Source organism: Lipophrys pholis, assembly GCF_963383615.2.
Source record: "Lipophrys pholis genome assembly, chromosome: 5".
Lineage (NCBI taxonomy): Eukaryota > Metazoa > Chordata > Actinopteri > Blenniiformes > Blenniidae > Lipophrys > Lipophrys pholis.
The window spans coordinates 9,664,234-9,682,549 of NC_137628.1; the positions used below are offsets into that span (position 1 = coordinate 9,664,234).

At 41.1% G+C, this 18,316-nt stretch overlaps 1 protein-coding gene across 2 annotated transcripts; it reads right to left on the bottom strand.

Annotated features, from left to right (window-relative positions):
- Positions 1-1,814: 1,814 nt before the first annotated feature.
- LOC308110359 (uncharacterized protein) lies at positions 1,815-7,320 on the bottom strand. 2 transcript variants are annotated; one of them, XM_080464606.1, is made up of 2 exons: positions 7,147-7,320; positions 1,815-4,608 (listed from the first exon to the last, which is right to left on the bottom strand). In XM_080464606.1, exon 2 carries the CDS (start codon positions 4,605-4,607, stop codon positions 4,218-4,220), a length of 390 nt encoding a protein of 129 aa, XP_080320732.1. In that variant the 5' UTR covers position 4,608; positions 7,147-7,320; the 3' UTR covers positions 1,815-4,217. The 2 variants fall into 2 exon arrangements, with proteins under 2 accessions (XP_080320732.1, XP_080320733.1); XM_080464607.1 differs by having other exon boundaries at positions 1,821-4,628; positions 7,147-7,274.
- Positions 7,321-18,316: the final 10,996 nt, after the last annotated feature.

Consider the following 18,316-nt stretch of genomic DNA (forward strand, 5'->3'; position numbering starts at 1 on the left):
CCAAAGAGAGACTGACGGAGACGTTCAGCTGCTGATACGTGCTTCAATGGATTTTCTTTCTCAGAGCATGTCCGCATGTTGGTAATTGATCTCAGCTGTTTTGTTTCCGCCTCCTCTCGTTGTCGTGAGTCCACGAATCTAGAAGAACTGGCGTCCAGATTATGGAGCAGAAATCTGCAACCTTTATGACCGAAAGAGCCATTTTTGTCCCTTTCCACCAAATCAAATTTAAGTGGAGCCGCAAAACAGGTTTGCCTTGATACAAAAAAGTGCATTTTATGTTGCATTCAATTACCATTTAGGATGGTAAACATTTCTTTACATTTTCAGCTGTTTTTGGAGCTGATTTGAACAGTTCCCTGCTTATTTTTCTGTATTTTTCCGATGATTTGGACATTTTTGAATTTTTATAATCCTATTCGCAGTTGTGCATGTATTTTTCTCATTTCTAAGCTTATTTCTTTTCAGATTTTTAGTCTTTTTTGGGGGGGAGGGGACTGTTTTGACCTATTTCTTGTGGTTTTACTTATTTTTCCCCATTTTACATTAGATTAGATTAGACTTTATTAATCCCACAACGGGGAAATTCATTTGTTACAGCAGCAAAAATGTGAGAAAAGGTTTTGTCCAAATGTGTGCAATTACATTCACATCAGTTCGGTTTTAGTTCTTTTTTTAAAGCCCTTTTCGTCCCTTTGAAAATGACTGTTGTGTAAATAATCAAAAAAAAAAAAAAAGATCATTCGCTGAAATTTTTTGTATGATATTTTCAAATCTTCAGGGAGCCACGACAGAGGGGCTGAAGAGCCACACGAGGCTCCACAGCCGCAGGTTGCGGACGTTTTGTTATAGAGCATCTTCCTCCCACTCACTGATGTCAGTGGGGCTGGACTTATTGAGACACGGTGTTGGCAGCACAGCCCGTGTTGTTTTTCAGTAACTTGTGAAGCAACTACATGTTTCAGAGAAATGACTAGTCACTATCATGAAGTATTATTTTCTTAGTAACTTGCACCGTTGTGCTCATCAGCTGCTTTGTCCTGCCGTCTTTAGCTACGTTGCACATTACATGGGGTTTATGCAACACACACACACACACACACACACACACACACACACACACACACACACACACACACACACACACACACACACACACACACACACACACACACACACACACACACACACACACACACACACACACACACACACACACACACACACCAAGCAAACTCTGAATCAACTAGAGAAAATCTGCTTCGCATAACTCGTCTGGAACGCGGCGGTGTATCTTATTGCTCGCAATAACTCACAGCTTCCCTAATTTAATGAGTTCTGGAGAGTAGATGATATCTGCGGCTCGCTGCGGATTCGATTGGACGGAAACGTCGGGGGAGTTGCGGCTCAAGCAGTCGGTGTTGCACAACTGAAAACGAGCTGTAGCTCCGTTTAATACTTTTCCTATCTGCATGTGATGGGAGTACAGCGATGATGTTGGCGTCGGTGCATTGTGTATTTGGCGTGTTGCACAATCTGCACCAGCGATTTGAGGTCACCGTTCTGTGGAAACATCTCCGGGTGGGGGGCCTGCTCCGCTCGCTGACTCGCTCTCACCACATGTTTGTTGGACGGCGTCAGGCGGCTCTTGCCAAGGCGCAGCTGGAGATACTTTTCTCACAATGGCGGGGAGGCGACAGGGGCGGGGAGAGAAACTAAAAGTTCTATCTGTTCGGGCCTGAAGCGGAGCGGCGCAGGGCGGCGGCGCTCGGGGGTCACGCCGGATGTTTTCACGTACAACAATGCAACAGGTCGGCGTTTCTCACGGCTGTTTTATTTGAAATGCAACAGACATGTTGAAATCCCCGAAAAACGTTTAGTTCCACAAACACACAGTCAAAGGATTCACCTTTTCGTCAGTCTGTGAGAAATAAGAAGATAGAAACCGATTCTCAGCTCGTTTCATGGCTTCTCTGTTTATATTTTAACCTCTTTCATAGTTTGGGGCCGTCAAAAGCATTACAATGTGAAAATACTGGCTAGTATTATTGGTATCATGGGGGCCCCTGGTGAGTGAGGGGTCGTGGGTTTTATCACATGTCAGGCCTTTAAAATGATCCAGAGTTCAGTTTGAAGGAAAAAAAAAAAAAAAACTAAACAGGAAATTTCAGACACTTGAACTCAAGGAAAGTTCACAGTTTCACTTTAGGGGCCCCTGGTGTCACGAGGGGCCAACGTGCACGTTCATCCTCCACAGTTTGTGGCACGTCGTTTTGAAGCAGAACTGTTTAATGATCTAAAACCAGAATAGAGGAGGGTTGTTGGGGTATTTCAGTGGGCCCCTGTGTGTGTGATCATATCAAAATAAAATGAGTAATAAAATTTTACTTAAAAGCTGTGAATGAAGGAGTAAATCCCAAAGAGAGTAAATAGTTTTAATTTGTTTTGCCCGCCTGGTGGGTGAGGGGTCCCATCTGGTCTCATCATTTTCATTTTGTCAGGCAGTCCTTCTGTATTTTTTTTGTTTGTTCGTTTGTTTTTTGCCTCAAAGCAGCAGTGATTAGGTCTGTCTTTAAATATCCAAATTAAAACCAAATCAGAAAGATATTCTCACTCTTTTGGCCCCCGGGGGGCCGGGGGCTCTGGCTATTTGCTTTGTTTCTGTGTATTTATTTCATTCAGTTAAGGATTTTTGATGGCTAAGAGAAGCCTCCTTTCAGCTATTTTAATTTGAACTGAGGAGTTTTCATCCACTCCAGTCCTTTCAGCCAACAAGAGGCCACTGAACAGATGAGATAGTGTCTTTCATCTTAATGAAATCTGAAAAGGTTTTGTGTCATTAACAGCGTTTTAAAGCAAAACTGTTGGGTTTTACCCTTTGATATTTGATAAGATGAAAATCCAGTCAAGATTAAACACTGGTTAATCTCAGGGGCCCCTCGAGTCAAATAGGCCTTTATTTTAATCAAACATCTAACATCTTCCTAAAGATCCAGTCAGGCAGGAAATCTCACAATATTGCAAACAGTTTGAAGAAATGTAATTTGATTGAGGGGCCCCTTTTCAAATGAGGGGCCCTCTGCATTTTCAGTTTTCTGTGAGGTGGCTCGTCCAGTTTTCTGTGTTGTGATTCAATTTTGAATATTAAAGTTTTTTGGTTTGTTTCAGGAGGACCCTGCAATCGGTGGGGCCGTTTCTCTATTTAGTTTCCTTTTGGTGGATAATTCAAATTCATAGTTTATTTTAAGGGCCCTAAAGAGCCTGAAGGGGTCTGTGTGTCTGCTTGGTTTGATTTGGTATTTCCGATCTTATTTTGGCGCGTACTGGTAAAAATTAGGCAACTCTTAACATGCGAATGGGACAAACCCAATGAGACCTTCATGCGTTCAGGGGCACCTGATGGCTGAGGGTCGGTTATCCCTGCTTCTGTTTGTTTCTTTGTTTCATTCAGACTTTTTAAAGAGCATCCAGTTTCAGAGGTTTAATTTAGATTTTGTAATTTGCCTCCAGCAGACTGAGGTTGTTGAAGGGCCCCTTGGGGGCCTGAGGGGCTCCGTGTAGTTTCATTGCTTTCTTTTTGTTGGGTGGTTAAATCTTTTATACTTGAGTGTGTTTCAAAGGTACTCTGTGTTTGATTATTCAAATTAGAACCTAATCAAATGGTTGGTCTAATTCAGGAGGCCCTTGGCGACCATAGGGCCCAAATGTTGTTGTTTGTCTTTATTGGAGTATTTAAATCTTTGTTCTGGCATGTAATAGCAAAAAGATTAAAAATAAAAAAAATAATAAAAAAAGGAGATGAGGCTGGAGTATAGTTTCACTCAACTTAGCCTCGGGTTAAACTGAACTTGCTGGTTGAATTGTACCCCGGTTGCCCCCTGGTGGCTGAGGGACCAGTTGGTAGTTGAGTTGCCCACCACTTGTTCAGGAGTCCCCTGGTGGTTGAGCTGCTACTAGTAGCTGAGTTGCCCCCTGGTGGTTGAGTTGCCCCATTGCAGCCTCTCAGCTCACTCACACTAATGGTGATCTCTACTCTCACTTTGTTCCGTAGGTAGTGTGTTTCTCTTTTCTTCCTTTGCTTCCTGAGTTGACTCAGTTAGCCCTTCAAAGTGAGTCCTGTTCATCAGTACTCTATTACTTTTCACGTGGAGACAAATCCAGCAGCGCGTCGCTCAAAACAACGGAATTCCTCAACTGTCCAGCAAGCGCGTCATGTTTCACACCAGACCTGCAAACAGGGAGTGAGACACCAGCAGGTCCAGCAGGTTCTGTCTCACACAGACTGACGTGGCGCAGTTCGATTGGTCGGTCAGAGTGACCAACACCTCCGACGGATCGATGGCAATACATGGTGCGGGGCTTCTGTGGGAGCTTAAAAACATGGCCATAGCCGCGGGTTTGGCCCCTCGGCACGCCGTCCAGCGGCGGTGACCTCGGAGGGGCCCATGGAGAGGGTAGGCAGCCGGCTGGGAGAGCTCCCTGATGGAGTCAACGTACTCCTCCATGGTGTGGAAGCAGTCCAGGTCTCCGTCCTCAACGTCGCTCTCCTGCTGCTCACTGATGGTGGGAAGTCTGTCCACGGAGGAGCGGAAGCATCGGGGCCTCATCCTGCAACAGAAGGACATGAACTACATGATGATGGAGCGTCTGTCCAGCTCAAACCCAGACCATCCGTGAACGCAGATTCCAGCAGTGAGCTAAGGCCTGATTGTGATCGTTTAAGTGACAACGGCGCTCGGAGCCATTGACGACACAACTTTTCGAAAAAGGTCTGACTCCATGCTGCTACTGTGCATGTGCACCACGACCATGCGTGAGTATTTAGGCAATAACAACAATGTTTTCTTCCAGAGTGTGATGACTCCCGGTCCATACTCTCCTGGGACTTGGTAGATTTATAGTTGAGAGTCCCCTGTGATAGTCGTCTGTCCATATGTTAATGTTCATAGCGTGTTGTTCTCTGTGCATGTGTGTGTGGTTTCATTAAAAAAACAAAAAACAACTGCGCCTACTCATGGCCTGGCATGCTAACTACATTGTTTTTCAGAATTTCATTCGTTTCCGTGTAAATGAACATCGTTTTCAAAATGTTGTGATCCAAACGCATAACTTTTCTGAAAACAAACTAAAAAATGATGCGTTTTCAAGCTGTGTAAATAAACTCAGACGGATTTCGATTCAGATTCAGAACACCTCGCAGAAAGACTTAGATCCATAATAGAACCAGGATCGTCTTGTTGTACACTTGTCCTCAATCATTTTTCACTGGAGCAAGCCTCTCCACTCTCACCAAGACACAAAAATCAGTTTCTCAGGTCGAATCAAGATTATTGTAAATGGTTTGTTCTCATTTGACATTCTCATCCAGCTTTGACAAGCCCAGAGCATACAAACCCTCAGCCTATGATTACACAGACTATGTGATCATATTTGACTTTATTTATTTTCTGTCTGTTTACTTGGATTTTGATGTTGACGACAACTGAATGGTAATCTCTCTCAGTAATATCAGGAATTTTTACATCGAAATTCATAAACCGATTAAAATATTTTTCCTTCATTGGAAGCAGATGACTATATATAATTCCCAGAATTTTATTTTATTTTTTAAATATCCTTTCCCTTCTTTTGTATTTTATCAGTTAACGTATGACTTCACTGTTCATACTAAGAGACACTGTTTCCACCTCATTAGTATCGTTTGTATTGTATTTATCCCTTGAGGAGACTCGCAAAACTGTCCTATTGGAACTGCCTTGTTTTGGCTTTGTTTATGTCAGTATTTATCAAAAAATAATGTTTACTAAAAAAATTGTTTAGACTTTTAGACCTCATAGCTGCATTTGATCCTATCTCTTGTTTAAATATATGAATTTTGAAGAAAAGAAAATCCGGGGGAAATAATGTTAAAGTCTCACCTGTCTGACAGTAGTTGGTTTTTTGTCCACTGACAATCTAGTTTGTGGAGTCTCTCAAGGGTCTGTTCTTGGGTTGGTTTATTTATACTTTAGGCCAGTTCTGAGAACACACCTCCTGTCCTTCCAGTTGTAATCTACCTGCCTTTATAATAGAAACATCAAAACTCCTCCGGCACACTATTGGACGCTCATCAAAGCCTTGGAGGACATTTTTTTTCCTTTTTTTTTAAAGAAAAATTAGTTGACGTCCTTATTATTAGACCAGGTCATGTGTCTGGCCTGTTCAATTGACATCTACGTATACATGGTTTCACAGTGGCAGTATGAAGAGCTTAAGAACCCAGACATCTAATCCTGGGTCTAACCCTTGGGGGTCTCTTAATCGTAGACCAGCCATGTCTATCTCCAATGGGAGGCAATCAAAGGGCATCTTTCTGCTCGTATCTACAATCTCAATCCTTCAGTCATGACCACGTTCACTGGTGAGTGACTTTGAGTCCCTGCAACAGTTTGTTTAAACTCAAAGTCAAAAACTTTGGTGGGTCAATGGAGAGACTCTTAAAGAAGACAAATAGATAAACAATAAATAAGCTCAGTTTTTTTTATCCCGTCGTGTCTTTGAGAGGGTCATATGTGTTTTTACTTCATTCAGACTCTCGATGCTGAAGTCAGGTTCACATGGACAGGTGAACAGGACAGAGCCTGAAGCGTGACGTTCTTGCTCTGAGGTGATGGTGTTAATCTTTGGCTCTTCCATATAACCTTCTTTCTTGATTCAATTCGCATCCAGAATATGACTTAGATTCACCTTTACAAGAACATTCAGTTCTTTACTCTCTAAATTCTTCAAATCTTTGATCAACAGGTCATTCAAGAATTCAAAGTCCCCTGTCTGTACATGTTCGGATTGGATTTAAAATGTCAGTGACAGTTTTTTTAATCTCTTCATCTGACCTTACGTCTCTTCCAGGTTTTTTTATGACTGCTGAATAACATCTTATCATTGGTCCATAATCCTGTCTAAACCACGGGAAGTGCTGGTGGAGTTTCTGCTGTTTTAGCCCCTAAAGCTTCGGAACGAAACGTCTATGCATGTAAGAATGCTCCCGACACTCATATTCAGACTCTCTGTCTTTCTGTGGGTCTTTTACAAATGCACAGCACTTTGATCAACAGCTGCTGTTAGTTTGATTACATGTGAATTGTCCATCCATCTGAAGAGACTCACCTGTTTCAGTGCTCAGGCGACTCTGTTTGTCCTCCTTCCTCCTACGGAAGACCCTACTCCTCCTCCTCTGCCTGCGTCCTGAAAGGTGTGTGATGTCCTCCCGTCCAAGCTCCGGGCCTGTTCAGAGCATGTTGTGATGGTGTGATTCTGTAAGAGCTGCCAGAGGATAAGCTCGCCAGAGCAGCTTTCATAATGCATTAGGCAGCCGGGTTAAGAGAGCCAATTATAGCGAGGTGGTGGAGGTGGGTGGGGGTGTTTGGTGCGTGAGGAGAGTAACATGGTGGTCTGAGTGGGTGTCGGGGTGGGGGCGCAGGGAGCCGGGTCAGTGTCAGAGAATGGGGGTCCGCTCAGTTTACAGCGTCAACTCTGCTTTTATTGACTGTCTGTTGTTAACCGTGTCAATAACAGCCTCCTCTTACATCACTGTAACGCTCAGGTAGAGGCGGCTTGCTTTCACTCAGGAGGTCACTGGGCTTCATAGAACAACACTACAACTCTGTTTGTTCTCCTCTCTTCACTCTGAGCTCGGACAAGTTTGGTAAAATCAATCCCAATCAGCTTAGACCCCGTTTCCACAAAGTTTTCGAGTAAAAACTGAAAACTTTATTCTCCTGGGACTTGGTAGTGTCACAGGTGAGAGTCTCCTGGAATAGCAATCTAACTTGGTCGTCTGGCTTTAGGAATGTCCGTGTACTCGCCATCGTTAATGTTTATTGTGTTTTGTTGACTGTGCATGTATGTGTGTGGTTTCATTACAAAAACAAACCACAACGCCAACATGTGGCAATGCATGCTGGGTATGTAGTTTTTGGCATTTCTGCTGTTTCCGTTTTCTAAATGTTGCCATGTAAACGTGAAACTTTACTGAAAAAAATTATGCATTTTCACTTGTTGCTTAAAGAGGTCATATTATGCTAAATTCACTTTCTAATGGTTTTCCAGTCATAATCGTCCCCATACCTGAGGAAGACCCAGAAGTGAACAAAATCTGTCATCTCTCTCCAACAAGCGAATCAGAAATCAAACCCTGTATAGTGTCATCAGGGGTTCAGCCAATCCCAATCAAGTTAGCCCCCCCCTTTCACCCTCCCACAATTAGGCAGCTCTGCCAGAGCAGATGGCCCATGGCACCATGAGAAGAAATACTCCCTCCTTTTCGAAAGATGGGCATGTGTGGGCGGAGCCAGTCCAGCTCACACAGACACAGCAGATTCGGAATGGAGCTCCTATGATCCAATATTCAAATGGAGGAAAATCAAGGAAAAGCTGGATTTGTGGCATAAAACTTTGAATACAAAATGTTTGGACCAACCAGACCCATGTGAAAGTGTTGAAAAGCTGGATGATATGACCCCTTTAAACAAGACCCGAGACAAGAAATAAAGAGGAAATAGAAATGTATGTTTATGACCAAAAAAGTATTTATATATTTATACTTAACATTAAAGGTACTTATAGTTCTGATTCTACAGCGACTCACTACACCGTGTGTGTGTGTGTGTGTGTGTGTGTGTGTGTGTGTGTGTGTGTGTGTGTGTGTGTGTGTGTGTGTGTGTGTGTGTGTGTGTGTGTGTGTGTGTGTGTGTGTGTGTGTGTGTGTGTGTGTGTGCGTGTGAGCTTTATTCTTCAAATATAACCTCCACAACATTAATTTCTGACATATTTCAAGGAGCAAACCAGTGAAAACAACTTGTTCAGTTTCCAGCAGAAGACGTTGAAGCAGCCAAAAGGTCAAAGTGACCTGATGGAAAACAAAAAATAAAAAAGTTTGAAATGATGATAATCTGGCTCCCATTTTCTGACTTTTAGTGATTTGATTGTTTCCACTTAAATTTTATTCCTTCACACGACACTGATATTTGTCTTTTGCTAAACTGCTTGAGCTGCCAGGACTGTGCGAGTCAGTCTGATTCACTCATTGAATTAAGAAAAATGACATCAGTTAGTGAGCGGAAGATGCTCTATAACCTACATGTCAGCTCCAACTGAAAGAAATGATATAATTGGGATCACATCTAGATGTTTCTATTACTGATTCCTTTGACTTTATGAATGAATGAATTGATTAATTACTTTAAACACATAAGAACAATGAACGTTTAACATTCTTGAAAAGGAGGAAGAGGAAACACACTTTTTAAGGCTTTTCAATTTTTGAACTCAAATAACCACAAAAACAATGAATGAACAGGTGAAGAATGTAAATAAACTGAATGTGAGCAAACTGTCTGGGCATAATTGCATCAGGCCTTTCTCACAGTCTATTCTTACAGTATTTATTTCCAGACCTGACCCTAATCTGCAGGTTAATTCGGGATCCGTCGAGACAGAAATGTTCCTCAGATCACAAGTCATCGTGTGAGCTTAGGGCACACACACTTTCCGGTTTACCGAGCTCAGCGCTTCCACTCGTGAACGCTCATTTCTGATCTTTATTTCCAGTAAAATCCCATGGTACAATCCCACGAGGAAGAAATTAACAAATTCACATGAAGCTGATATTTTATTTCCCACACGAATGAAGGTTGGGAATCTGAGCATTAACACACAGTCACGGAGGTGAAACTATTATGTTTGTAGTGTATTCTAAGCATACAATTTCAAAATGCTGCAATATGTCAATAAAGAAAATAAGAATTATTAGTTGAAGTTGAAAGTTGAAAATCTTTGTTGTCATTGTAAGACATTGTAGTGCGCTTCTTCATTAGGTGCTGACGAACAACCGTTATAAATGGACACAAACAGCATTAAACAGTATTAAAAAAATAGCAGAATAGTATAAATAATAATTCCACTTTGTTGTTTTGAGGCACACATTCACATTGTCGGGGTATCGAGCACAATTCTTGGTTAATGTCAATGTGAGATTCAGACTGCTGATGGCTGTGGCCAAAAGACATTAATATATTAATACATATTGACGAATACATTATAAAATGAAACAAACAAAATTAGAGGATTAATTATTCTGTATCATTTATTTGTATTAAAATGAGTTTTAAAGTTGAAATTGGTATGAAGGGAGACTAAAATATGTGTATCAGATGTGTGTTGGCTTGAGTCAGGTTTTGGGTTCGTTTGATCTGCGTCCTCCTTCATGGTATCGGTCCACTCAGTGTCTGTATGGAAGAAACGTGTCTCCATGGATTCAGATGATGTTGCAGTAAATGTTGGAATCCTTCTTCGTTATTGTTCATCGAGCAGAAAAAAACTATTTGCTGGAATTGTAGAGCCCATGAGCCGAATTCCGAGTTTCAGTTTTCCCTGTTTACACGGAGGGCGGGATATTTCCTTCAAATTTTTAATTACTGTTGACATTGACTAATCTTGTGTGTAGTTCATGTGTGTTTTTGGAAAGCCAACGCATTCTTTTCGCATTTCCCATTTTCAGCTAAAGAATGAGTCCGATTTAGGAGTTTTTAATGAACCTCGGCCAGCGTGTCCTCCGAATGTCCCGAGCTTTACATTTCTTCCTGGAACATGACGCCGAGTCTCAGAGCAGCTGCGAAAGACTTTTTCACTGGGATCCACACCGGACGCGATGGACTTCCAAAAAAAAGTGACTCAGCTTCCCAGGAGTTCAGCTCAGACGTCACTTTGTCACTGCCTGCATTGTGGTCTGACCACGGGACATTTCCTCGTCCTCCATCACGGCTTCAGGGTCTTTAATTCCTCGATAAAAAACAAATGAAGAGCAGATTTCTCAGCTTTTTGAATAATTCTTGGAGACATGGGAAAAAAATTCAAATGAAAACATTTAATCATCTGAGTCAATAAACAGGAAACCAATGAAAGAAAACTTTATATGACAATATAAGAATAAGGACTTTATTTTTTTGTTTTCCTTTATTATTCTCTCAATTGGTATTTAATTGTTGGCATAGTCGAACATTCAAAAATAGAAATTTTGCCCACATTAACTGACTATTTTTGTTGTTGTTGTTGTTGTTGTTGTTGTTTTAACTAAAAAGAGTGTTTTTAATCATGTAACTTATTTTTCATTCCAAGAAGTTTTATTTGATTTCTTGATTTTAAAAGAGATTTTGTCGTTTGCATTTACTAAAGAACTTAAAAAATTGCGAGAAATTGTTTGTATGTATGTATTTATTTGTTTGTTTGTGTATTTGTTTGTTTGATTATGTTTGTTTTTTTGTTTTCTTGAAAAACTATTTTTTCCAATGTGTTTATTTTATTTATTTGTCTTGCTTTTGATTAATATTTGAAATTATTCACTCTTGTTTTTGTTTTGAAAGACTGAATCACTGGATAACAGACGAACAACCAAATAAATTCGAGCGGAGGTGTTCAGGGGCCACATACTGTACGGCCCAATTTCATCCTGAGTGAGCCAATTTCCCAGTATTTGTCTGGAAATCATGCTTACAATTTAATAAAATCTAAAAAAAAATAAAAAGATAATTATAATATTTTAAATCATAATTTTTAAATGTTTTAAAAGCATCTTTTTTTCCCACTGTGAAGCACCGGTTTTGTGAGTTAACAATTGCTGACTCTGCCAGCCAAGGTGCTGGACACAACCACTAATATAATAATGGCCAATAACATTAAGCACTTGACCATTTTAGATTAATAAAGCCAATAAGAACAGTCATTCTCATTTGATTGAGGATTTGCTGGTGACACCCTGAGGGCTGGTCAGGCAGAGCTTCAGGGCCACATCTGGTTCCCCGGGCCTTATGGTGCCCAGGTCTGTTTTATCTCATCGTCTTCATCACACTAAGTGAGCTTCTTTTCCTTTTTAAACTTTTTTTAATCTCATTTTATAGAGTTTCTCCTCTTTCATTCAGATACAGTTATACACATGATGAACTGTTTCAGTGAAAGTGTTATTTCCCACAGTGAGAGTGATGGCAGCCTCCTTTTGAGCAGCGTCTGATGACTAAAGTGTGTTGAAGTGTGTGTCACCGGAACAGTTTCTGTCCACATCCTGGTCCCGCTGCTCGTCTGGGTGACACCGAAATATCTCAGTGAGGTTCTGTGGATCCATCAGTCCTCAGGAGAGACAAACAGCTTCCTCCCACAGCATATTTCCTCCCTGAGCTGGTTACTGATTCAGACACGCGGGTAACATATGAAGCTCTAAATAGAACTGTAACTTCGCGACCTTCAACTGTACTCAGCAAGTAACTGATTACTTTTATGAAACCAGTGAAATAATACAATTACTCACATCTGTGTTATCTGTTGCTCCTGTTGTATATTAAAGCTGTAGTAAAGTCTGTGTTGGTCTTACAGCTGTTACTGCATTAGCTCAGGTTGTTGTCTTAACTGTTGCTATTTCACTAAACTCCTGTTTTCTGAGTCTCGTCAATCCCGAGCTAACTCAGATTTAAAAAATCTGAATCGTCTTTATTAGGGGTGCACAATGATATGCACAACATCAGTATCTGCCGATAAACACCAAAGAAACAAGCATCAGCATGAAATGTCGATACTTGTCTGCCGATTTTTTATTTTTTATTTTTTGGGGCGAAATCAATGTGAGCACGCCATGAGCACGCCATGAGCACGCCATGAGCACGCCATGAGCACGCCATGAGCACGCCATGAGCACGCCATGAGCACGCCATGAGCACGCGAAGCCATCAGGGCTAAAAACAAAGAGACATCGTCACATGATGAGCGTCAGGTAGGCACGTGTCCACAGGGGCATTTTATTTTGACGTTGCATCTGAAAAGAGGATTTCCTTCAACCACAACACTTTTGTACAGGACACGCGTCACTCGGGGATCAAGAAAAGTATTTCTGAAAACATTTGAGGCAGGAAATAAGCCGCGCAGTTGCTGAATTTGTCCTCGTTTTGGTTCCACTACAGCGACAGTGTCGGACTTTCGCTTCCACAAATGAGCTCCAGGGCGACGAAACGCAAAAGGACTGAAAACGCGCCGCCCAGCACCCAGCATGCAAAGTGGTGCATTTCAGATAGACGATGAATGGGAAGCGGCAAACTGCGCGGCAACGCAACCGTCGACTCCAGCTTATACTGGTATCAGCATTGGTAATCTGAAATGTTTTGTTTGAAAAATATCGATTATCGGCACATAGTCAATATCATGCATCCCTGTATTTATTGTTAAAAACAACCGCATTGTTCATGCCGTCCATGCGTGTGTCAGATTAGAAATATATAAAGAGCTAGAATATTTAAACTAGAACAATAAAAAGCATGTACACTGTGCATGTGCAGCAGCAGAAATATATAAAAGGAGGTAGAGGGTTTAAAGGAGAATATAATGCATTAACAAAAACACTCATATAAAAAATAACACTCATGCAACAGTCAGTTATTACAATTTTCATTTCAGTTGTACTGAGCGGCTCAGTTCTCCTGACAACAACATGAAATGTTCGATAATAAATGAATAATAAAGTCAGTATTGTGCTCAAATATCCATGTTGGAGACAGCAAAGATTTGCCCTGCGAAATCAAAAACACAAACATCACATCTGATTAACTTTATTATTTTTGTGTTTTTCTGCAAATTTCAGTCAAATTTGTGGCTCTTAAGGAGAGAAACCCTCTCAGGATTGGGGACGATGTTTGAAAAGTAGGTTAAAGTAAAAGTGGCGAGGATGAGGTGGAAACGATGTTTCATCCTGCTGTTTTTAATGAATGGAGAATGGAAACAGTGAGTGCAGAGCTCCAGTTATTGACATCATGCGGTTATGTAATGATGACAGAGCTCACTTCAAATAAACCACACGTCCGCTCCGTCTCCGCTGGTTCACCACTTTTCCCGGGGAGAGATCACACGCGTTAAAAACACCGTATCGAACAAACCCAAGTGTTTTTGCTCTTCAGCAGGTGACTGGATGGAGACAACAGATGACTGTGTGGCTCCCTGCTCGCAGATTATCCGGGGATCTTTTTTAAAGCGCTTCGTCGTTTTGCAGGAGGAAATAGGATCCACATGTTCGGGGTGACCTGGATTGACCCCTCAGGTCCTCTGACTTCACTCAAAATCCGATCAAATCTGTGACACGGCCATGAACAGTCAAGCAGAGCGGCCAGCTCTCCGTCACCGATTACACACACAATGAAGGTGGGATGTCTGGATCATGCAAACAACATAATGTGATGTGTTTATAGAGAAATCTTATTAACGTGCAGAGATTTATCCCCGATAATCTGGTGTCTACATGCATATACATCCGTTAATCTGATCTTTCTTTTACGTCTGTGCCCGTGTGACGTCCTGGAAGACACAGACGCCGACACAACCTGGAAAGTAAAGAAACACAAGACACATCAGAGGGAAACCTCTGGAGGGAAGAGGAAGTTATACTACTCAGCTCTCAGTTATAAATGTATGATCACAAGATGATTATACCTTCTCTCATATTCAGAAGCAAAATCTGAGTAATTTCATTTCCTCCAGTGATTTTATATTTGCATCACACGTTCATCCCAGAAATGATTTTTTTTTTTTTTTTTTTTGTGATTTTCAAGACGGAAAAAAAATTCTTCTTCTTACTCTACCAATTGGATATTTATCAAATGGCATAAAAATATATTAAACACCAACCAAACTGAACAAAGTAACTGCTGTGAATACTGAGAATATCTATATTTCTTTATTTGAACTTGATAGTTTATTTATGAATACGTGATTAATTATCTCTGTTTATTGTTCATTCTTATTGTCTATCTTTTCCATCATAATATTTAATATTGAGGTTTTTTTCATAATTTTATTTTCTCATCTTTGTTCAAAATGGTCCTGCTTTCAAATTATTATTATTATTATTATTATTATTATTATTATTATTATTGTTGTTGTTGTTGTTGTTGCAAGAGCATTCACATTATTGTAGATATAAATTCACACACACACACACACACACACACACACACACACACACACACACACACACACACACACACACACACACACACACACACACACACACACACACACACACACACACACACACACACACACACAGCTGGACTAACTGAAGGTCCAAAAAGAAATGTTCATATTTACATTCCTAACAATGAATGTTTATTGTCATTTGTTTGATACCTAAATCATTTCTTGAAGGTTTTATTATTTCTGTGTTTGTTTTCTGTCAATGATTTACTTTATTGTTCTCATATGTTTTGTTCTTTGACCTGCAGAAAAGCTCCAGAAAAAAGATCATTTTTTTTCCAAAAAGAGCTTCCTTTCATGTCCACTTCCAAATATCATGTGAACCATGTATCTTTGGTTTTTTGCTCTAAATGAGAATAAATTAATTTTGAGGCGCCTTCACAGTGGCTGCAGCAGCTGAGTGGCGCCCTCTTCTGGTCACAATGCACCATTACAAGCCATTCAAACGGAACTTGTTTCAGTAGCAGGAGTGAATTAAAAAACAAATACCAACCGCACTCCATTACAAACACGTCTTTAACCTTCAAAGCGATGCTCCAAAGTGGCTTTGGATTATTTACTTAACAAAATTGATGTGTTACTTTTTGATTGTCCACAATGTGCAGAGCAGGGACGGTTCAAGGTTACAACCTGAGTGTTTCCCCCCTCAGGCCGCAAAGTGGAGACAGATGAGATGAAGCAGCTCTGGCTCGGCCGTGCAGCACATTCCTCAGCAGCACGGTTCTGTTTCTGTTCCTCCTCCACTGGAACACAATTCACCTCCTTTATATTCTGCTGCTCAACACTGATCCTCCTCCTGGTTTCTTTCAGCGTGTCCTCTGGTCAGATCAAGCTCTTCTTATCCCTGCTCCACATCCTGGATCAGATGATGAACCGGTTCAATGAGTCGGTGAAAATAAAGAGGAAGGACCCTGTTGGAGCATGCTGGGGGGACGGGGGGGGGGGTTCACCCGAGGCTCCAGTGGAGTCATTAAACTCCATCCAACATCTGGAAGGTCTGAAGTGTATTTTGTAGAGCGGGCTGGAAGATCAGGGTTCATTATCATCTGGAGAAATAAGAACGTAAAGCGCAACACACACACACACACACACACACACACACACACACACACACACACACACACACACACACACACACACACACACACACACACACACACACACACACACACACACACACACACACACACACACACACACACACACACACACAGTGTGAACTGGTATGTTCTTGTTATGAGGCGTATTTCATTCAATTCAATTCAATTAGATTAGACTAAATTTCATTTCATTTCATTAAATTTAAACTACCTAAAACCAAAACCAAAAACTCTTTACCAACTAGTCCAAGAAGCAGCGACACACTAGTCCAAAAACCAACAACGGACTAATCCAATAATCCACTTCTAACTAGTTCAAAAACAGTTGCTAACTATTCCTGAGGCCAGCCACAAGCTTGTCCAAGAACCCACTACTAAGAGTTAAAAAAAAAAACCTGTTTACTAATTAGTCCAAAACCAGCTACAAACTAATCCAAAAATGTGATACTAACTTGTCCAAAAACAGCTACAAATGATTCCAACAACCAGTTACTAACTAGTCCCAAAACCACCTGCATACTGATCTAAAATATCAGCTCCTGACTTGTCCAGAGAACACTGAGTTTGTTGTGATTTTCGCAGATTAAAAAAGGGATTCGACCCTGTTATTTTGAAGAAATAGTATAAAGAAATAAAATAAATAAAAAGTGTTTTGGGGGGATTGTAAATTTTCACATGTTGTCACATCTCCAGTAAAAATAAAAGTGTTTCTGCATTAGGAGCCAAACTGAGAGGAGCAACACTTCGAGCTCTACAGCACCTTTAGACTGGCAGATTGGAGTGCTCGTACCAATTTTCAAAAAAGAAAAAAAGGAGACTGGAGCGTGTGTGCCAACGTCAGCCTCCCTGGGAAAAGTACTTGAAAGTAGATTCCAACCAATAGTTGAACATCAGAAACAGCTTGGGCAGCAACTTGATTCCATCCTGGCTGTCGGCCAATGAAGCAGCTCGATTATTGAGGGACTATTAGAGTTGACCAATTCTCTCCACGTGTGTTTTGTAGACTTACACCTACAACCGTGTCCCCTGAGATGTCTTGTGGGGGTTGCATAGTGTTAAATATTTTCTCGGTATCCTGCATCCAAAACTGTGGCGGTCTCAGGACAACAGAGCTGAGATCGTTTACACAAGTATTTATTAACAAGAAACATTCTCACCACCACGGGGTTCATAAAAGTCGGGCCGGCGCTCACGCAACACTTATGGTGAAGGAAAGAGTGATTGAAACACAAAACAGTAGGTATTACACACGAGGGACGGTCCCCCAACTGGGTATTTCCTGTGACCCTCTTCCTGTCCTCTCTGGGCCAATCACAGTGGAGCATTCTTGACCCCCCAGCTATCCTCCTATCTTGAAGGCAGACTCAAACCTCCAGCTCCCCACCTTTAGATTGAAGTCACTTCCTGGGTCCATTTTTACATACCAAAAGCTTTTGTCTCTTTGCTTATGTGTTTTTATAAAACATGTGTTTTTAGCTCGCCATCGGGACCCTGTTTTTTGTTTTTTATTTTCTTCCCCCACTGCGATTTTAAACTAACGTTGAGCTACTTTGTCAAAGGAACTATGTGTCTTTATGTGTAAAAATACATTACTATTCATCCTAGGTCACTGAAATGTTACAAATAATTAACTTATTATAATAAGGCGTCTAACTGGGAATCGTCTATCTGGGATGAAACTGTTCAATTTGTACTAAATCTAAAGAAATGTGAAATTTCGGGAATATTCACATCCCTGATAAACAGTTAATGTGCTTCTGACTCATATCTTGTGCCCTGGCAGACAAACTGAGGGGAATCAAAGCCATCTGCTCTGATTTGGGGTCTAAAAATAACTTTTCACTGTTGAGGTTTGTGGTTCTTCAATCTGAGCATGTTTCTGTTTATTTACCCAGAAAGAAATTAAGCACTCGAAGAAACCGAGGTGGTGAGAAAACACTCAGCGTGACTCTGGAGTGACGAGCGGCTCTTTAATCTTTAAGCGAATGTGCAGAATTCATGTGGGTTTAATTTGCCGTGCCGCTCTCCATCAGCCTGTGAGGCCTGCGTCTTTAACACAAAACAAGCGTAATGGCTTCGACCATCTGGAGAACAAATGATATTTTTGTGGGAGATCAAATGAAACGGCTGAGGTTAAAGTGAAATCCAATCACAATCTGAGCTATTTGGGCTCA

Bases quoted from the DNA above. Each gene is read 5' to 3' on its own strand.
- LOC308110359 (XM_080464607.1), bottom strand. From the start codon at position 4,625: ATGTCCTTCTGTTGCAGGATGAGGCCCCGATGCTTCCGCTCCTCCGTG.